Below are 18,563 nucleotides of genomic sequence, written 5' to 3'. Positions count from 1 at the left end.
TTATCTTTATTTGGACCAAATAATTTTCTTTTTCTCTTATTCAAGATTCTTAGCCTGGGGAAAAATTATCAGTCAACTTTGTTTTTTACCTAACAAATTAATCACAATAGTTCTCTCCTTAGAAATCACCCCAAGAATGTAACTGCAGCAACAGGTAGTGGGATTTGAATTTTTCCACCAGAATTAGCATTTGTTTATTTATTGTGTACTTCGAGTAAATTAGACTCAGTATTCAGAAACATTTCTATATTTGTTCCCAGTTGGTGACCATGTTTTATTAGGCTTAGGGAGTTTCACTTTGTTGGAGGAAGTATTGCCATTAGGGTCTGATGTTAAGAGAGGAATGACTTTTGCCATTTTGAATTTGCCATTTCTTGTTTGTGGTTTGAGATGTAGGCTATTAACTTGTGCTTCAGCTCCCATTTTTTCTGCTTACTACCTCGGTTTTCGGCCCAAATGGGCCTATCCCTTTAGAACTGTAATCTAACTGAACTCTATAAGTTATGTTGGCCATGGTATGTTATTACAGAAATAGAAGAGAAAATAATATAGTTATTTAATTAAGTTATTTACTGCTTTGGCTTGGCGCAATAGTTCCTCATCAGTATAACTAATATACCTGGTCCAATAGCTTTTAGAAAGTTTTACTTTGTCTCATGGTATCAAGGGCCATGGTCTTTACTCTATGTTTGTGGGCCTGTGATGAAGCAAAAATACTATTGCGGCTGCAGAATATAGAGGGGGTCTGATTATCTTAGAACAGAAAGAGAGCAGAGACACGCGAAGAGTAGGAGGCAGTTCTAACTTTCAGAGGTACAACCTAGTAACCTAATTTTTCCAGCTAGGGTACACTTATTAAAATGTCTACCTACCACCTCCCTAGATAATGACGTATGCTGTGTCCACAGAAAGTTTTCAGTGGACATTTATCTCTCATAAATTACCCCTTCATTGATCATCAATGTAGAGGTCATTACCTTCTACTATCATCCTGACCCTAATGCTTACAGAACTTCGTACCTACATTTAAAAGAGAATTTCTTTCCCATTCATTACTTTTAACCCTTCTGGGGCTTTAAAACTCCATATCTAGTCATAAAATTAGTGAAGCCCTGAGTAAAGAGGACAATCAGTTTCATTTGATATCTGTATTCTGTTTATGCCAGTCCATCCTTTGCCCCAAATTAATTAACTCTATTTGGTGATTTGATGAGACTAGCCCCAACAGGCTCGCATATTTAAATACTTGGTCCCCTATTGGTAGAACTGTTTGGGGAAGATTAGGTTTGATTTTGTTGGAGGAGAGGGTGGTCTGACTCCTCCTTCCTGCCTGGTGTCTCCCTTGGGGGCAGTGGGTGAGAAGGCAGGAAATCAATATCACAGACTTTAGCAGGTGAGCAGTTGAGAAGGCAGAGAAGCAAGCTCATTTCTTAATTCTTGGGGAATTCTTTATACCTTCTACCCGTGCACCATTGGTCCTAAGCAAGCAGGTTGGCAGTTCTCAAATCGGCTGTCATTGTCTGCATCACCAATCTCCACTCTGTTAAGCAGGCTTCAGTTTGGCCCTCATGTGGAGGTTGCCTCTGTGACTGTGTGGCCCCACTGGCTATTTACAGAAGTTAATGTGGAAGCCGCCACAGTCCTGGCACAGGTGCCTTTCTGTTCTTCCTATAGGAAATATACCAGTTTTTTTACCAGTCTTGGAAGACTTTGAGATCTCAAAAAGACATACTGTTCCCTGATCGTTCTCTTTCATTCTGCCTCACGCTTCTGGCTGACATACCGTCTCTCAGCTACTGTGCCAGCCCCAACTGGCCTCCCTGTTTCTTGAAGTCATTCTCTCTACCATGATGGACTCACCCTCTGGGACCATGAACCCCAAATTAAATGTTTCTTCTGTATGTTGCCTTGGTCATAATATCTTTTAACAGAAAAAGAAAAGCATCTCAGAAAACCTTTTGCAGAAAATAAAGAGAGAAATGTATCTCCATATTTTCTACTCTGAAACCCATTCTCCTGAGGTCCTGAACATCACTTACTTGATGCTGTTCTCTAACAAATGTATTCAACCTCACAGTTGCATTAGCTTTCAATATAATTAAGAATTTCTATTGTTATTTTTATTTTTACTACAGAACTACAAGGTGTTTTTCTTATGGTTCTACAGTTCTTGATTTTCACAAGAGTTCTCAAAATTATGTATGAATTTCTGTACCCTAAAATCCTTGAACCTCCAGTTTTCCTTACCATCATGCTGTAACTGGCATAACCGTTTCCTTCACTACCCCATCAGATGTATTCCCTCCCACCACATGGAGGACTTCCTATTGAAATATAAAGGAAATGGTATGATGGTGGTTCAATTGGCCACACCATCTTCATAGCATCCTTTACTGATTGTACGGTTAAATCTTTTTTGAGCTGCTCCTTCGTAGGCTTTCTTGTATCTGTAATGCTACTTCAAAGGGTACATGCATTCTGTATTCTTAACAAAGAGATTACATGGAATGATTTGGAATATAGCTAATGAAAGACCAATAGTGAGGTAACATAATAAAGTGTAAATGATTGACATGAGTATCTCCTGTATAACGTCTTTACCATTGCTACTGTGAGAAAACTGAAAATGGAATGAAATAGAGACATTACAAAATGCTTTCTAGAGCAGAAAAATTACTTTCCCCTTTGTGGAAAAATTCATGTATCTCTGCTGATAATGACGTTGCCTGTTTCACATATTAAGTTGTCCTTTTTAATGAAGAAAACAGTGAAGTAATTTTAATCATGTACTGTAAATAAGACATTATTCTAACCATTATTTAAACAGAAATAAGTATGCAATTGCAAAATACAATGAGATATAACAAGAGCAGTGTGTTATAGAATATAAATGATATTCATAACTCTGAGTAAAATTTGAATATTTTAAGATAGTTTTTAAAACCATTTCAATTCATATAAATCACTGTTTATGATTAAATAGGCATTTTAAAATATTACTGTAAGTAAAAGCTGCATAATATAAGAATCCTGTTGGTTTTTCATTGATATAAACTACCTGAGACAAGGATTTTCAGCCATTATCACTAACGTTTTATTATCAACTTATTTTTGAATGGATCTGTGGGTCCGGAGGTACAGGAACTGGTAATTGCAAATTTTGTGATGAAATCCACAATTATAACCAACCAATTCATAGAAGAAGACATATAGGAGACACACTGGGTGAGGTCAGAGGGTGAGGGTGTCACATTAGGCATATAAATTCAAACATCAGACTGAAATAAAGTTGTGTAAATTGATAAAACTTCTCAAAATATAAAGCAGGGGTGATTTTTAACTCATCTACCTATTTACTTATTTACTGTGTATTTTGCAGTGTCTACTTGCTCCACAGTTGAGTTTCGATGTACAGATGGGACTTGCATTCCAAGATCAGCACGGTGCAATCAAAACATGGACTGTTCAGATGCTTCAGATGAAAAGGGCTGCAGTAAGCATTGCTACTTTCTTCTGTTTGTTCACATACGAACACCTGTTGGTATTGAATTGAACACTGTCCAACTCTTTTCTGAGCCTCTTCCATAATCGTTATGCAATTAACCCTGTTGTGTAGTATAATTGCATATTTACTTCATAAGGAAGCTAAGTTTCTTGCCTCTCTGATCTCCAGGGAAGCCTCGTCATTTTTGAAAATGTGGTTTTGACTTTAGTTTTTTCGCATCCTTCTAGATAATACAGATTGTACACATTTCTATAAACTTGGAGTGAAATCCACAGGATTCATCAGATGTAACTCTACTTCTCTGTGTGTTCTGCCAAGCTGGATATGCGATGGATCTAATGACTGTGGAGACTATTCGGATGAATTAAAGTGCCCAGGTGATTCTCATAAGAAAATAAATTCTTGCCTTGATGATTTAAGAGTTAGCTAATTAATGAATGAATAGATGAATTAGAAATATACCTATATACTAGGCATAACCATGCTCTTTTGAGCATGCCACTTGATCTATCTAAATGGATTACAAACTGTTACTTAAGAATTACATGCTAATGTAAGAGCATACTTTTAATATTTAACACTTTGTTAGTACCTTCAAATTGATGATTAAGCCATGAAAAGGTATAATCTGTAAAATTTTTCAACAGAGAATTTATGAACTGGAAGACCTATTTAAAGACGAAGAAGAGAATGCTATGTCTCACTACCGAATTCACTCTGTATTAGACATCTGGTGTATCATATTAGGTTGCTACAGTTCATACAACTTTGACCATGATAGGTTGAGGGTCAGTTATATTATTATTGAATCAGGCTCTGATACATTGATATCTATTTCCTTATCGTTTCTGTCAGGAAAACTTTGTACAGCATCAGCATTGCATAGTATCTGGCTCATACAACTTCTGCTCCTCCTTTCCCACATTGAACTCTGATCCTTAGGGAGTGGGCTTTCATGAAGATATCCCACTTAGAACTGAGTGCTCTATAGCCTTAATCTGCACACTGTCCTGTTGTGGGTGTTGGTAAAAGTTCATTATCATCTACTGTAAGAAAAAGCTACTCTGATGTGAGTTGAATGAGTCTGTGCTCTGTGGATATGCAGGTCTCATGAGGAGACATTGCTATATTCATTTTATAGAATACTAGTATCAGACCCATGATTTATCTAGTCTCAGGTGATGGTCACTTTAGCAGTACCAGCTATAGATACCATCACGGGCTAAGCTTTAAATTAAAAATTTTTAAAAAGTGGCTGCTTATTCCCATTACATTTGTTTTACTACTCCACCTATGAGCATGTCAAACGTGGGAGTTTTAGGTGCTTTTTCATGTGTATATTGGCATGGGCGCTGGTATGTTCATTGCTTAGTTACTGTTAAGACAACCATATTCATGAGATTTCATGGACTTTTCTTTCCTGCAATATATAGAAGGTAACCTAAGACAGACACCCTGATTCTTTCCTTCTTATATTTTTCTACTCCCTCACCATCAATCTTTCCTGATCCTTAGATGGAGGAACTGATATATATATATATAGATATAGATATAGATATAGATATAGATAGAAATATAGATATAGATATAGATATGGAGGAGAGAGAGAGAGAGAGAGAGAGAGAGAGAGAGATGAGGAGCTGGTCTCCTCATAGGAAGTTGTTTATTTTGCAAATTGATCTCTTGCAACTTCCTATATCTTCTCTGTCATCTACAAAATGAAGCTACTTGGTAAGGGGTTAGAGGGAGATTATATACTTTTACCTGCAAATATAAGGATAAGTATTTAGAATGCAGTTGTAATTGATTCTGATTTAGAAAATTAGTAGTATTATGGTTTTTTGTGGGCCATAGCCTCATTTAGCATTTGTTCTTGACGAGATTTAAAGCACAAGGTATAAATTCTTTTCTATTAAGCACTGCTTAAGTTCAGTTAGATCAATATAATATACCAGGAAGACAACTATTGCACGCCTGGGAACAACTTGTGGTCTATATCAATATTGATTTATAGGTTTCACACGTAGGTAGGAGTACTGATAACCTTTCCTCTTGGCAACTTGAATAGGTCCTCCTCCTACTGTGTGATCAAGTTATGAGGAAGGAGGCTTCAACTTTAGATCCAGCTTATCTTCTCCAAGTCCTATGTACAAAGAGTGGGGTCTCTTTAGCAATAGGAACTTTGCCTTCAATAACTGTGAGGCAATCAAAAGCAACAGGAGTTGCTTATATTGTTTGATGAGTCTTGGAATGTTGGTTTTTAATGGATTTATATGGTTTTTGGTTGGACCATTATCACCACCAAGTGGAACAACATAATTCGTGTTTGTGCGGTGTGTGTGTATGTGTGTGTGTGTGTGTGTGTGTGTGTGTGTGTGTGTGTAATTTTAATAAGCATAAAACAATTCCAAATGGATACAGAGTATCACAAATCATGTGAATTATCTCTTTCTTCCGTCTCCCTCTGCTGGTCTATCCCTTTTTCCTCTCCAGTTAAAGTTCCTACATTTTCCTATTTCTTCTTTCATAACCCCTATATCCTCTTCCCTTCAATGAAGCTCTTCATACCTCCTGACAATGGACTTCTCTTCTGTTTGTTCTCTGCAGACTCCAGGTTATAAACTCACATCTAAAGATTTGGAGCTAGGAAACACGAATAAGAAGGAAAATATGGTGTTTGTTTATCTAGGTCTTAGTTACCACAATTTTTGTAGTATAATCATTTTACTCAATATTATTTACTAATCCATGAGCATGGCAGGTTTTTGCAACATCCAGTGCCTTCCTCAATCTTTTTGTTCATAGATTTAATATCACTGGGGTGGCGCTTTCACGTCTTTTGTTAGTTTTATTAGTAGATTTTTGACTTTTAATGAGGATGTTAAGAATCATTTTCTAATGTGTTCTTCAATCTCAATACTTTTCAGTAAGGGTTAAGGGTTAATTCACTGTTTGCAGCTCTTTTTTTCTTTTCGGAGCTGGGGACCGAACGCAGGGCCTTGCGCTTGCTAGGCAAGCGCTCTACCTCTGAGCTAAATCCCCAACCTAATTCACTGTTGATTTTGAGCTTTAATGCATCATGGTCAAAAATCATATATGGAGTTGCTACAATTTTTATGAAATTGAGACACTTCTTTTGTGTATTAATAACATGAATACATATTTTTGGTGTTTGGGGAGAATATTATTTAAATATTTGTCATGTCTATCTTATGTATATTCATTCAATTGTGACTCATGTTTATTTTTTGTTTATGACAATTATACATTGGAAAAAGTGGACTATTTAAATCCCCTACTATTTATATTTGTCTTTAATTTCAGTAATTTAATTATCTTGAAATCAGGTGTGCCAAAGTTTGGTGAATATATGAGTAGAGTGCAATGCTTATTATATTAACTGATCCCATTATTAGAACAAACCATCATTGTCTTTTCCGATTAGTCTTATATTGAAGTTTATTTTGTCAGATATTAGGATGTCAATGTACTTTTGCTTCCTATCCCATTTGCTTAGGTGACTTCTTTATATTCTTTGACTTTAAGGAGGCACCTATCAAAGCTGGGTTTCCTTTAGATAACAGAGTAAGGAATTTTTTCCATTTAGCTAGCCTGAATCATCAGGATGGGAAGTTGAGGCCATTTATACTTTCTCTATATGTTTTGATTATTTTTTTGAAGTCTATTTTGTTAAATATCAAAATATCGATACCAGATTGGCTCTTAAGTCTATTTGCTTGGAATGTCTTTTTCTAACCTTTTTCCCTGAGGTATTGTTCTAACCTTGATATTAAGGTGTGTTTTTTGTAAGCAGTAGAAGGAAGGGTTTGCTTTTTTTGTTCTTTCTGTTAGTCTGTATCTTTTTGTTGAGGACATTGATATTGACAGTAATCCGTGACCAAGAATTGTTGATTCTTGTTATTTTGTTTTTGTTTTGTTGTTGGTGGTGGTGGTGGCAGGGTAGGTGATGGTGTGTGTGTGTGTATGTGTGTGTGTGTGTGTGTGTGTGTGTGTATGTGTGTTTTCCTTTTTTGGCTTAGGTTATTTATTTTGTGTTTTCGTGTGTGTAGTTAATCTCCTTATGCTGGAGCTTTCCTTCTAGCTCCTTTTGATGGGCTGTATTTGCAGACACATATTGTTTTAATTTGACTTTATCACAGAATATCTTATTTTCTCTATGATGATTGCTGGGGAGAGTAGTCTGGAATGGTGTATGCGATCTCTTAACATCTGTAGCCTATTTACCAAGGCCTTTCTGGTTTGTATCGTCTCCATCGAGAAGTCATGTATAATTCTAATAGGCTTACCTATATGTGTTACTTGTTCCTTTCCCTTGCAGCTTTTAATATTTTGTGTTTTATTTCTATAGGCTTAGTGATTTGATTATTATTTGGAAAGAGGAATTTCTTTTATGGTCCAATCCATTTGATGTGTTGTATGATCATTGTATCTTTCTAGGCATCGTCTTTAGGTTAGGCAAATTCTCTTCAACAATTATGTCAAAATTATTTTCTAGGACTTTGAGCTGGGGTTCTCCTTTCTCTAGTCCCATTATTCATAGGTTTGGTCTTTTCAAAATTTTCTGGATTTCATGGGTTATTGATATCAGAATTTCTTTTAGATTTAACATTTTCTTTAACCTGTGTATCTATTTCTTTGTTATATCTGCAATGCCTGAGGTTCTCTCTTCTTTCTCTATTATTATCTTCACAAGGCCACCTTGTAGTTTCTGTTCAAATACCAGAATGTTTCATTTCCAGAATTCCCTCGTTTATGTTTACTTCGTTCTATTTCCATTTACAGGACCTGAATGGTTTTATTTGTTTACATCAAGTACTTGTTCATTTCATCTTTTAATGTAATTTATTCATTTCCTCTTTATACGTCTCTCACATTCCTGTAATTGCTCCAAAGCCTTTATCTTGTACTGCAGCTTTACCTATGTAATAATATTCAGGGCCTGCTGTGGTAGGATAGCTGTGCTCTAGTGGAGACATATTGTCCAGACTGTTATTGATTTTTTTTTCTTATACTGGTATCTAGGAATCTGGGTTTGGGGTGATAATAGATTTAGGTACAGGTTTCTTGGTTTGACTTTTTTGACTGGGTGTTTTGTTCCTTGTTTTCTCTTTCCCTTCTAGATTTTCAAAAAGTGTGTATGTGTTTCTTGCCTGTTCTGCTGGGCTTCTTGGCTTGTTTGTTCACAGGGAATGTCTGCTGCTGTTAGTTAGGGGAAGGCTGGTCTGTGGAATCTACAGGAGGCATAAGCTGGGGGGAGGGAGATTGTAGCTGGTGTTCTGTCATCGCTGCAGCACTAGGGATGACCCTGAAGGATTGGGTCTGCTCTTGGAACAAAAAGAGCAGGAAAGCACTGTGGGAAACCTAACTGATATTGCAGCAGGAATGGCCTGTGGTTGAGCAAGGCTTCTATGCCAATGTTGCTGACTGGGGAAAAGGGACACCTGAGCTAGGCTGGTCAGGAGGGGATGGTCTGTGCATTCCACAGGAAGCTTGGAGAGATGAAAGAGAGACTGTAGGTGGTATTCTAGTGCAGAACCAGGTTTGAGCTTGAGGGAGTGGGCCTTCTAGCTGAACAGAAAGAACAAAAAACTGTTCGTAGAAAGGCTGGATTAACAGTTTAAAAAGACTAGGGAACTTGATGGTTTTAGTTTTATAAAGCTTGCTTATCAAGATTATTAGTCTAATGCTCTATTTATAGCGAAACCTCATTATAGCAGTAGGTGATTTTGAAAGTAAATATTACACTTTGGAAGAGAATATTACGTGATAATCATCAAACATGTGGTTCTTTTCTGTTATAAAAGTATCCCTATCTAGTATTGACATTGCTTTAAAAGTTTTCACCAGTAGTAGAGTATTATACTAAGTTAAAAAATCAAGATGCTCCTGCAAGCAATGGCAAGTGTAGGCTAGTGTAGGAGGCCTCAGCAAAAGGGACAGCTAATGTCAGGTGATCTCTGGATCATTCTGAAAGATGTAAAGTAGATGCGGATTTTGTCTCATGGTTACATTCATTAAAAATGTGTTCATAAGAGTTGGGGATTTGGCTCAGTGGTAGAGCGCTTACCTAGGAAGCGCAAGGTCCTGGGTTCGGTCCCCAGCCTCGGAAAAAAAAAAAAAAAAAAGAAAAGAAAAAAAGAAAAAAATGTGTTCGTAAAAACTAAGGAATAAATTTGTTTTAAAATAATAAACAATGGATCACTTCAATTAAATAAATTGTAGGGATAGCTTTCCGGCTGAACACCACGACATACATATCCCAAATTGTCTGTAAAAAGTGTTTAAGAGGACAAATGTTCTCCAGTCAAGAGAAGAACCAATAGTCAATTTTATATTCTACAGAATCCTATATCATATTTCACTTTTAAAATGAATCATATTTTAAAAATGATTTGACTTCCAAATTTTTTCTTATGAAAATTTAAAAGATATACTATTCTCATTAATTAATGTTTACCTGTAGATTTCAAGTTTATGCTAATCATAAAATGTTGTACTTACCTCCTCTCCATCAGGCAGACAATTTTCAAAATTCTATTGTACTAATTTTTCTTTTTCAAAAACATAGAATATTGCTTAAGACCTACCAAAGCACATTCAAGATAAGCCTGTAGAAATATTAAATTCAGATTTTTTGCAAAGAATCACTAATCTTTAATATACTTTTGTTCAATACACAGAATACACATTTCCTATACAAGTATAATATTGTCTTTATTTAATTTTGAGTAATTTTGAGTTATTTTCATTGTTTTACTCTTACTACTGAATCATTGCATCAAACTGATTCAGCAAGTATTAAAATATTTCCAAAAACTACTTCTTCCTGGTCTAATACAAGCCTGGATTGGGTTTAAAGTCAAGTCTGGGGTTAGAATGTACCCCATGATTGGTGATGTTCTTATTCTCCAGTCATTGCAACCTTGGCATTTTTCAGGACATGGACTGAGTCATTTTGTATTTTCTGATTTGTTCTTCCAACTCAAGTGGTATTAATATTATTTCTGTTTGTACTGCCAAAGACTCATATTAATTTAAAATATTTGACATTGCATTCTTATGTTTTATCATAGTTCAAAACAAACACACATGTGAAGAGAATTATTTTGGTTGTCCTAGTGGAAGATGCATTTTGAATACCTGGGTATGTGATGGTCAGCAGGACTGTGAGGATGGGCTGGATGAGCTACACTGTGGTAAGCCTCGATCCTGTTTTGTTTTATGAGCTGCGCATGCTACTGCTTGTATGCTGGTGTTTCCCTTGCCAGAGCCTTTATCCACAATAACATTGATACACTATAAAAGTTAATACAGGCAACGATAATAAAGCATACAACCTCTTGTCCTAGAATTTTCTAACTTCATAATTATAATTCTTATCAGTATTAATCTAAATGATGTATCTTCATTTGTGCCTGATTTATTTCTAACATCATTAATATGTTTCCATTCAGTTTTAAAAATATGATTTAAAAATATGTTACACTCATCCTACAAGTTCTTGGAAATTAGACAATAATTTTAATTTTTGTATTAATTGTGTGCATTATTTTAAATAATATAGTCAAGCACTTATTTCATCAAACACTTGCCTTTTCTCACTATCACATTATTTATTTGTGTACAAAGTTTATCTGTATTGTAAAGAAAAACATCTTAATTTTTATTCTATAAAATTTGAGGTTTTGATTATTTTCTCTGAGAAACAGGCCTATATCTACTCTTTATCATAATATCAGCACACTGTGGTAAATGAAGTTGGAAAAACATTTAAAAACTGAGCCCTATGTAAAATGTCAAACTTTCTTGAAAGTAAATTCCATAGGGAAATGATTAAATGTGATCTGGGTAATTAAAATTCTGTAGATCTTCACAGTAGGTACCAGAGTCTGCTCTAGGAAAAAGAAAATGTCAGACACTAGTCTATGTATATTCATAATTTCTAAACAGGGAATTATTATATGATTAAATATTCAATTTTCCTTTTCCCCAAATATAGTTGCCTAAAGTCTGTTTATATAGTGATCATGTGCATAAATATTTGAAAGCGAAATTTAAAATTTAAAATATTTATTTTGAATTGAAGCCTGTGATAGTTAATGTTGTTGCTGGCCAAACAATTTAAGGTAAGAAGGGTTTGTGGCAGTTTAGAGCTGTATAGTTTATGGTGTACCCTGGCAGAGAAGGTATGGCTACAGTAATAGAGCAGCTTGTCACATTGCATCTAGACCCAAAGGGAGAGAATAAAGGATGATGTACTTAACCCACTTTCACCTTCGTATTCAGCCCCAGACTCTGATCTACATTTAGGGTGGGTCTTCACACTCCCATTAACCTAATCATATTAACCCTTATGAATGTGCCTAGAGATTTATTTGTTTGTTTGTTTGTTTGTTTGTTTATTTATTTATTTATCATTATCTTTCCAAACTGGCCAAGAGATCAGCAAACACGAAGCCAACTTTTTAATGTAATGAAAATTTGTGTTTTGAATAATTTTATTTGGGAGGATTTTATATGTCACTTGAAAAAACAGCATGCTATGTTGTAGGAGGGACGGAGGCTGAAGCAGGACAGTGAAAACACTGACTCTGTGAAATTAAAGGAATATGCTATTAAAATAAAACACAAAGCCATTCCCTTGTCATTGTTTGAACTTTGTTTTTCCTGTCTTCTTTGAAACCAAATTTCCTTGCTTATGATGCAGATTTTTTATACATGTTAAAAGAGTAACTCAAACAAAGAAAAATACTACTTTCCCCCTCTGGAACACTTACTTTATTCTGTTGATCAAGAATATTCTTAAAGGGGTACAGCCAGTATAGTCCCTGTTTAAATACAAACCTCGTAAGAAGTGTGCTGGAGGCAGAGGTCTCGGTATGCTGGAAGTACAGGAAGGGGTAAGCTGTTGTCAACCTTCATGTAGAATCTCCATAGAGAGTGGGACCTTGATTTACTTTACTATAGGATTGGATTGATTTTAGAATGCCATTAGGAAAGAGACTAAGGAAAACCTTTCACTGTGATAACAGGAAATCTATTTTAAGACAATCTTGTTCACGATTAACTAACTTTTGTCAATTATGTATGCTAATTTGGCTACCACGTGATGTTTTGTTCCATGATCACATTGCACAACGTTCAAAGAAGGGTGTAAAATATCTACTTCTTCAATTCTTTATTAATTCAAATTAAATATTTATTCATTTAAATTAAATATTTATTAATTTCCTACTGTTGCGTGTGGTTGTACTCTTGTATGATTGATCCTCAGAACTTATTTTCCAAGTGTTTCCTCCTAAAATAATCATCTTTGCTCTTTAGATTCTTCTTGCTCATGGAATCAATTTGCTTGTTCCGTACATAAATGTATTTCTAAACACTGGATCTGTGATGGAGAGGATGACTGTGGAGACGGCTTAGATGAAAGTGACAACATTTGTGGTGAGTCGCTTCCTTGTACTCAACAAAATTTTCCCCGTGAATTTTTAAGTAGTTAATGTTAGGCCATTTTGAAGCACAACATATCATAATATCACATGCCTGTGTTTTCTAATGTATTAAACATCATCAAATTTATATTAATATGTAATTGATTTTATAATTTTCAGGTATAATACTTAATTATTTTTAATGTAACAGGTTAATCTTTTATTTTAACATTTATTTTTGTTTATATATTGGTATATCCTGTGTGGAAATATGCCCAAGCCATATCCCCTGGATCTAGGATTTCATTCGGTTATTAGCTGCTTAATGTCAGTGTCAGGATTTCAATGATGATTTTCTATAAAAATAGTACATTCATTGTTGGGGATATCCTCTTGTAGATGGGGAAGGAGGTATGGGATGTGGAACAATCATAGGGCAGACTGGGAAGGAAATAAAGACTGGATTGGAAAAAATAAAGAATTAAAAAATGAAATGAAATAAAAAATGAAAAGAATTAAGTTAAAAATGTTAAAACTTAAAATGTCAAAAACAATAGTATATTCTTTTAATCACTTAACCATACCTCAAACCCTTATTCTATTGTCCTTTAAAAATATATATCATTTGAAAGGTAAGCAAATGGAATGATTAATAAAATAGCAAGAAAAAACTATATATACATAATACAACTATTACATAGAATTTTGTCTGAGTAGCACCAAATAATGACATTTGTCTATCGTATATTCTAGTCTTCATTGGTCCTTTGAACTAAATTCCATTGATGGACAGGATTGCTAAATCATCATATATTTTGACACATAGCACATAGCTCGGTTGTTCCTTGCAAGCTAATATAAAGATTTTCAGTGCCATTAACAACGTATGTTGTTTGTGTATCCATTTTGTAATAAAGCCTCTCTATACTGCATTGTTTTAAACTGGAAATAAGAAATGGCAAGTTTATACAATTTTCAATGGAGCTTATAATTCAATACTTATGATATTGAAATATTAAATGTCCATATTTACATATTATGTATTTAACTAACCAATTTGACTATGTGTTCATCTATAAAAGTGGTGTGATTTATTTTAATAAAAGCTGAATATCTTTCTATATCTACATTTCAGCAGAATGGTAAGCTGTTCAGGTTGATAACAGGGATAGACATTCGTTATAATTCTCAACCTCACCTGAATAGCCCTGTGAATAACATAAAATTGGTTCTATCTCCTAAAATCAGACAATCTATTTAACTGCATTTAAGCCATCCCAAACATATTTTTTTCTTAATACAATTGTTCTTAATCCTGTTATAAAAAGATAGATATAAAAAATAAAGGTCATTATCAAAATTCTTAAACACAGGAAATAGTGATTAATTGCATGAGTTTAGCTCTCTTGGTTTTCTTTGTTACAAATCTTTCAGTTCTAACACAGGCCTTTCATGAGGTTAGTATGTTTTCAGAGCATGAAACCATATTTCTTTTGACCTTGGTTTAATCAAGCAATAAAAGTTTCCAGTGGTATCTGATTTCTGAAAGATATAGTGTAGTAGAAGAGGCAAAGGTTTTGCAGAATCACTGAATTAATGTCAGCTACTCAAAATATAGTCATGGGAAATGTATTGCTCAGTTCTTGAATTATGCACTGATAAGGAAATAGAGATTTATCTACATAATTTCTATGATTATCATGCAGTGTCAAAGTTCTTTTTCTTGTTCTAGTTCTCCTTTCAGCTTTTTTCCATTATGTACAAGTGATATTATTCCTCTTCTTCTCTCTCCTTCCTCTTTCTCTCTCCCTTTTTTCTTTCTATGAACACACACACACACACACACACACACAAACATGCACACACAAAATGATGTTTTCAGATATGCTTTGAAATAAGGAAATAGTAGTGAACCATATTTATTTTCATTCCAAATAATAGGTCTATTCAATTTACTGTTAGGCTATAATTTCTATCATATCAATATGATTGAATATAAGAACTACTTCTTTAGAACAAACTCGAGTCAACAAAGAAATCTAATACTTTAGAATACAAAGGCAACCTTACCAATACTTTACCTCAATGGCTCAGAACACGTTATTTACCAAAAGAAATCCATATTAGAAGTACATTAAAATATAAATTTCAGAGCCCCGTGTCCAAATATTGTGATGAGGTATACAAACATACTTTTTAACAAGTAGATTGTTATAGCTTACTGAGGACTTCAGCATTGAAATTCACACTGTACCTTTTGATACATGAGAAATTCCATATGTACCTTTTGATACGTTAGAAAAGGTAAACCCATAGATATTAATAGATTTTTGTGAAGTCACATGGAGAAGGACCAATGGTTGAGGTAGGGCCACAATTCCATTTTCCAAAATATTAACAGTATACTGATCTTTAGCTACTAGCTTTTCTTATTTGAGCAGAGCATAAGGTGGGCCTAGTAGATGATTTTCAGTGTGTGCTTATACTTACCAGGGATATTTTTCTCCAAGAAAGACAACGCCAAATGGCAGGGGTAACCAGAAAATGGAGCCATATTGTTTTCTATGGCTAGTTTCTTCCCAGTTGATTTAGTGTTTAGGTATGTTTTTCAATCAGAGTATAAAAGTAGCCATTGAATTAGTTGCAATGAACATTATATCATTTGATACCTGGAGATGTCTTCATGATTATCTAGTCATAATCCTTTTGCTACCAACAAAGAAAATGTAGACAAGACATTTCTCAAAGTTCAGGCAGAATTAGATCACAGCATGTCCAATGCTACAGAAGTTAAAACATGGACTTGTGAGTTTGAGTTTAATATTGAAAATGACTTTAAAAGATAAGGAACTTATAATTTCAGTGGGAAGATACTTATCTTAAAAATTCCTGAGCACTTAACAGCCACATCAATCTTATCTTTCTGGCCTCATGTATGTCAAGAAAAGTGAGGGAAAGGAAGACCTGGGTCTTTTGGAGATTTTACGGAAATAGTCCTCTGGTGCATACCTTGGGAACAAAGCTGTGAGAAGCATCTTCTGCTCACAACAATCATATGACTGCAAAGCGAAAAGACAAAAACCATCTACTAAACTGCATTTACCTTAGTTTACATGAGTGGAAACACATGTTTTCTATCAATTAAATCAGTCATCTTAATCAATCAGCCATATCTTTTTCTTTTACATTTCTCTTTCTTCTCTCTCCCTTTCTCTCCCCCTTCTCTTTCTCCATCTCCCCTCCTTCTCTGTCTCTGCCTCTCTGTCTCTCTATCTTTCTGTCTCTCTCTCTCTCTCTCTCTCTCTCTCTCTCTCTCTCTCTCTCTCTCTGTGTGTGTGTGTGTGTGTGTGTGTGTCTGCCTCTCTCTCTTCTCTCTCTCTCTCTCTCTCTCTCTCTTGAATTATTAAAGATCGAGGGCAAGGGTTAGCAATTGTCAGTCAAGCAATTATCTCTTTCTAGGCATTATAAAGTTTTATAAAATGAATTATATATGTAGACATTTGACGTATGTTTTGGACATTACGTTATATTGAAACTTGAAAATTGAGATTGAGTTCCTTTATTCAACAAACATTTTATGTGTACATTTAAAAGTGCTTATGAGAGATTGTCCTTAGAAGCACAAATAAATATTTTTGCTAACCAGGTCAGCATGTGGAGTTCTGCAGTTGTAATCTCCTCAGATTTTCAGCTTATGGATGCTGGTTTACTTTCATGTGAAGTGTGATAAGTAATAATTCTGCAGGATTTAGGGAGGTGATATATTAAGTGGTTCATACTTGCTAAGCTATGAAATGCTTTCATCACCATTCCTGCTATTGTTCCTACCTATGCAGGGTCAGTTCCTTCTGAATGTCATCTATTTAAGAATTCCCTGGTATGATTTGACATATTTTCAAGAAGAGACAGTATATAATATGATACAGCTATAAACAGGACAGCACTTGCAATTAGGAAAGAATATATACTTAAACAAGACTATGTAGACAATTATTAAGACAGAAGGAGCCATGATTTCCAATAATTCTCTGTCCTTCAGTGCGTGCAAGAGTCCATTGCTTATTTCTACAGGAATGTTGAACAGTGGCCATTTTCTAGTGGATGCACAGGGTTTAATACCACTTTTCTTCTGGGTTTAAGGTGCCGTCACTTGTGCTGCTGATATGTTCAGCTGCCAGGGCTCCCATGCCTGTGTGCCCCAACACTGGCTGTGCGATGGTGAGAGAGACTGCCCCGACGGAAGTGATGAGCTATCCAGTGCAGGCTGTGGTATGGACATTGTCTGAAGTTGTGTGTCAAAGAATTCAGTGGCACAATTGTGGGGAATTGTTTTTGTCATACCATAATATACTTTCTTTTACTTTTCTCATTTCAGTAGTTTATCAAGATGTGATTCTGTAATCATAGTTGTTTGTGAAGCCTTATACACTCAGAGTATCATAGAAATGGTCAATATTTGCACCATTCTTAAAATTATTCCTCTGGCTGCAAATTTACTATTTCAGTACCAAAAGAGCATAGCATCTTACATACAGATTGTTGGTTCTTCTAGTATTTTTTTTTATTTAAAAAGTCTCCCTTTCAAATTGTTTTTGAATGTCTATTAAACGCACTCTATAAATTGCTATTATTAAGTAAGTACTGATCAGGAAGTCAGTGGACACTTACTATGTCTGGAGATTTGATATTAACCCTTGGGTCATGGAATAAATGAAATTGAAGGATCAAGAGATCAATTTACCATGTTTCTGATTCAAGATTATATTAAGGAGTTATTCAAGAGGAAAAGTTTAGATAATGTTTTCCATGATCAGAAGGGTAAAAGACCTCCTCATATGAATATAAATATCAACAATCAACTAGTGATCTGTATATCAGAACAACAGTTTTGTCAGATTCAGTCTATTGAATAAAATCTGACAATGTCATGATTTTCTTTTAAAAACATAAATCATCACATCTTTAAAATGTTATATGTGAGCTCGTTGATGCACATGTATGCCAAAGGAATAAAACTACAACAGAAAAAAATTGAGGCAGCCTAAATTGTTCCCAACTCATCCTGTTGTAGAATGTACAAAAATATGATCTTGAAGCGGATATGTTTTCTATGAAGGTCAATGTTGACACTGAAGGCAGAATAACGAAGGATTATGAATTAATTAAATAATCAACATGATCCCACATGAGTTTGCCATTGTAGTTAGTTAGCATTCTGAGAGGTATATTACCACTTGTGAGTCACATGGGTAAAATTCAATAAATTATGCTAAAATACAACAAATTGCTCTCAAGTGATCTGAAAGTGTTAATGCAAAGTAAGTTACTGCTGCTCTGTTTTCAAGCAGAATGTATGTGTCAGTATTGGTATCATTCACTTGAGTTATAGCAACTGTCATAGCTCAAAGTTACCTGAGTTATTAGCAACACTTCAGTTTTAATTTTATTAAAATATGTAAAGTTATTGTTGCTGCTGTGTGACCTCTCCATAGTGATTCAAAATAACTTTGTTGAAAGTAAGTTATACTGGACTACATTCCCCCTCCCTCACACACACACAGATATCTTCCTGTTTTGTCTAATCATGGTTCTATGTAGACAGTTCA

At 34.8% G+C, this 18,563-nt stretch overlaps 1 protein-coding gene across 1 annotated transcript in view; it reads left to right on the top strand.

Annotated features, from left to right (window-relative positions):
* LOC116900103 (low-density lipoprotein receptor-related protein 1B) overlaps positions 1-18,563 on the top strand; it is a 274,149-nt gene that overhangs the window by 23,287 nt on the left and 232,299 nt on the right. The window contains exons 6-10 of the mRNA XM_032901881.1: positions 3,380-3,493; positions 3,733-3,882; positions 10,600-10,722; positions 12,851-12,970; positions 17,098-17,226. Coding sequence (XP_032757772.1) covers positions 3,380-3,493; positions 3,733-3,882; positions 10,600-10,722; positions 12,851-12,970; positions 17,098-17,226 — 636 coding nt within the window. The remainder of the gene's footprint in view (positions 1-3,379; positions 3,494-3,732; positions 3,883-10,599; positions 10,723-12,850; positions 12,971-17,097; positions 17,227-18,563) is intronic.

Source organism: Rattus rattus, chromosome 5 (genome assembly GCF_011064425.1).
Source record: "Rattus rattus isolate New Zealand chromosome 5, Rrattus_CSIRO_v1, whole genome shotgun sequence".
In the NCBI taxonomy this organism is placed as follows: Eukaryota; Metazoa; Chordata; class Mammalia; order Rodentia; family Muridae; genus Rattus; species Rattus rattus.
The sequence above is the reverse complement of the archived record's forward strand: the minus strand, read 5'-3'. Positions and strand labels throughout refer to the sequence as shown.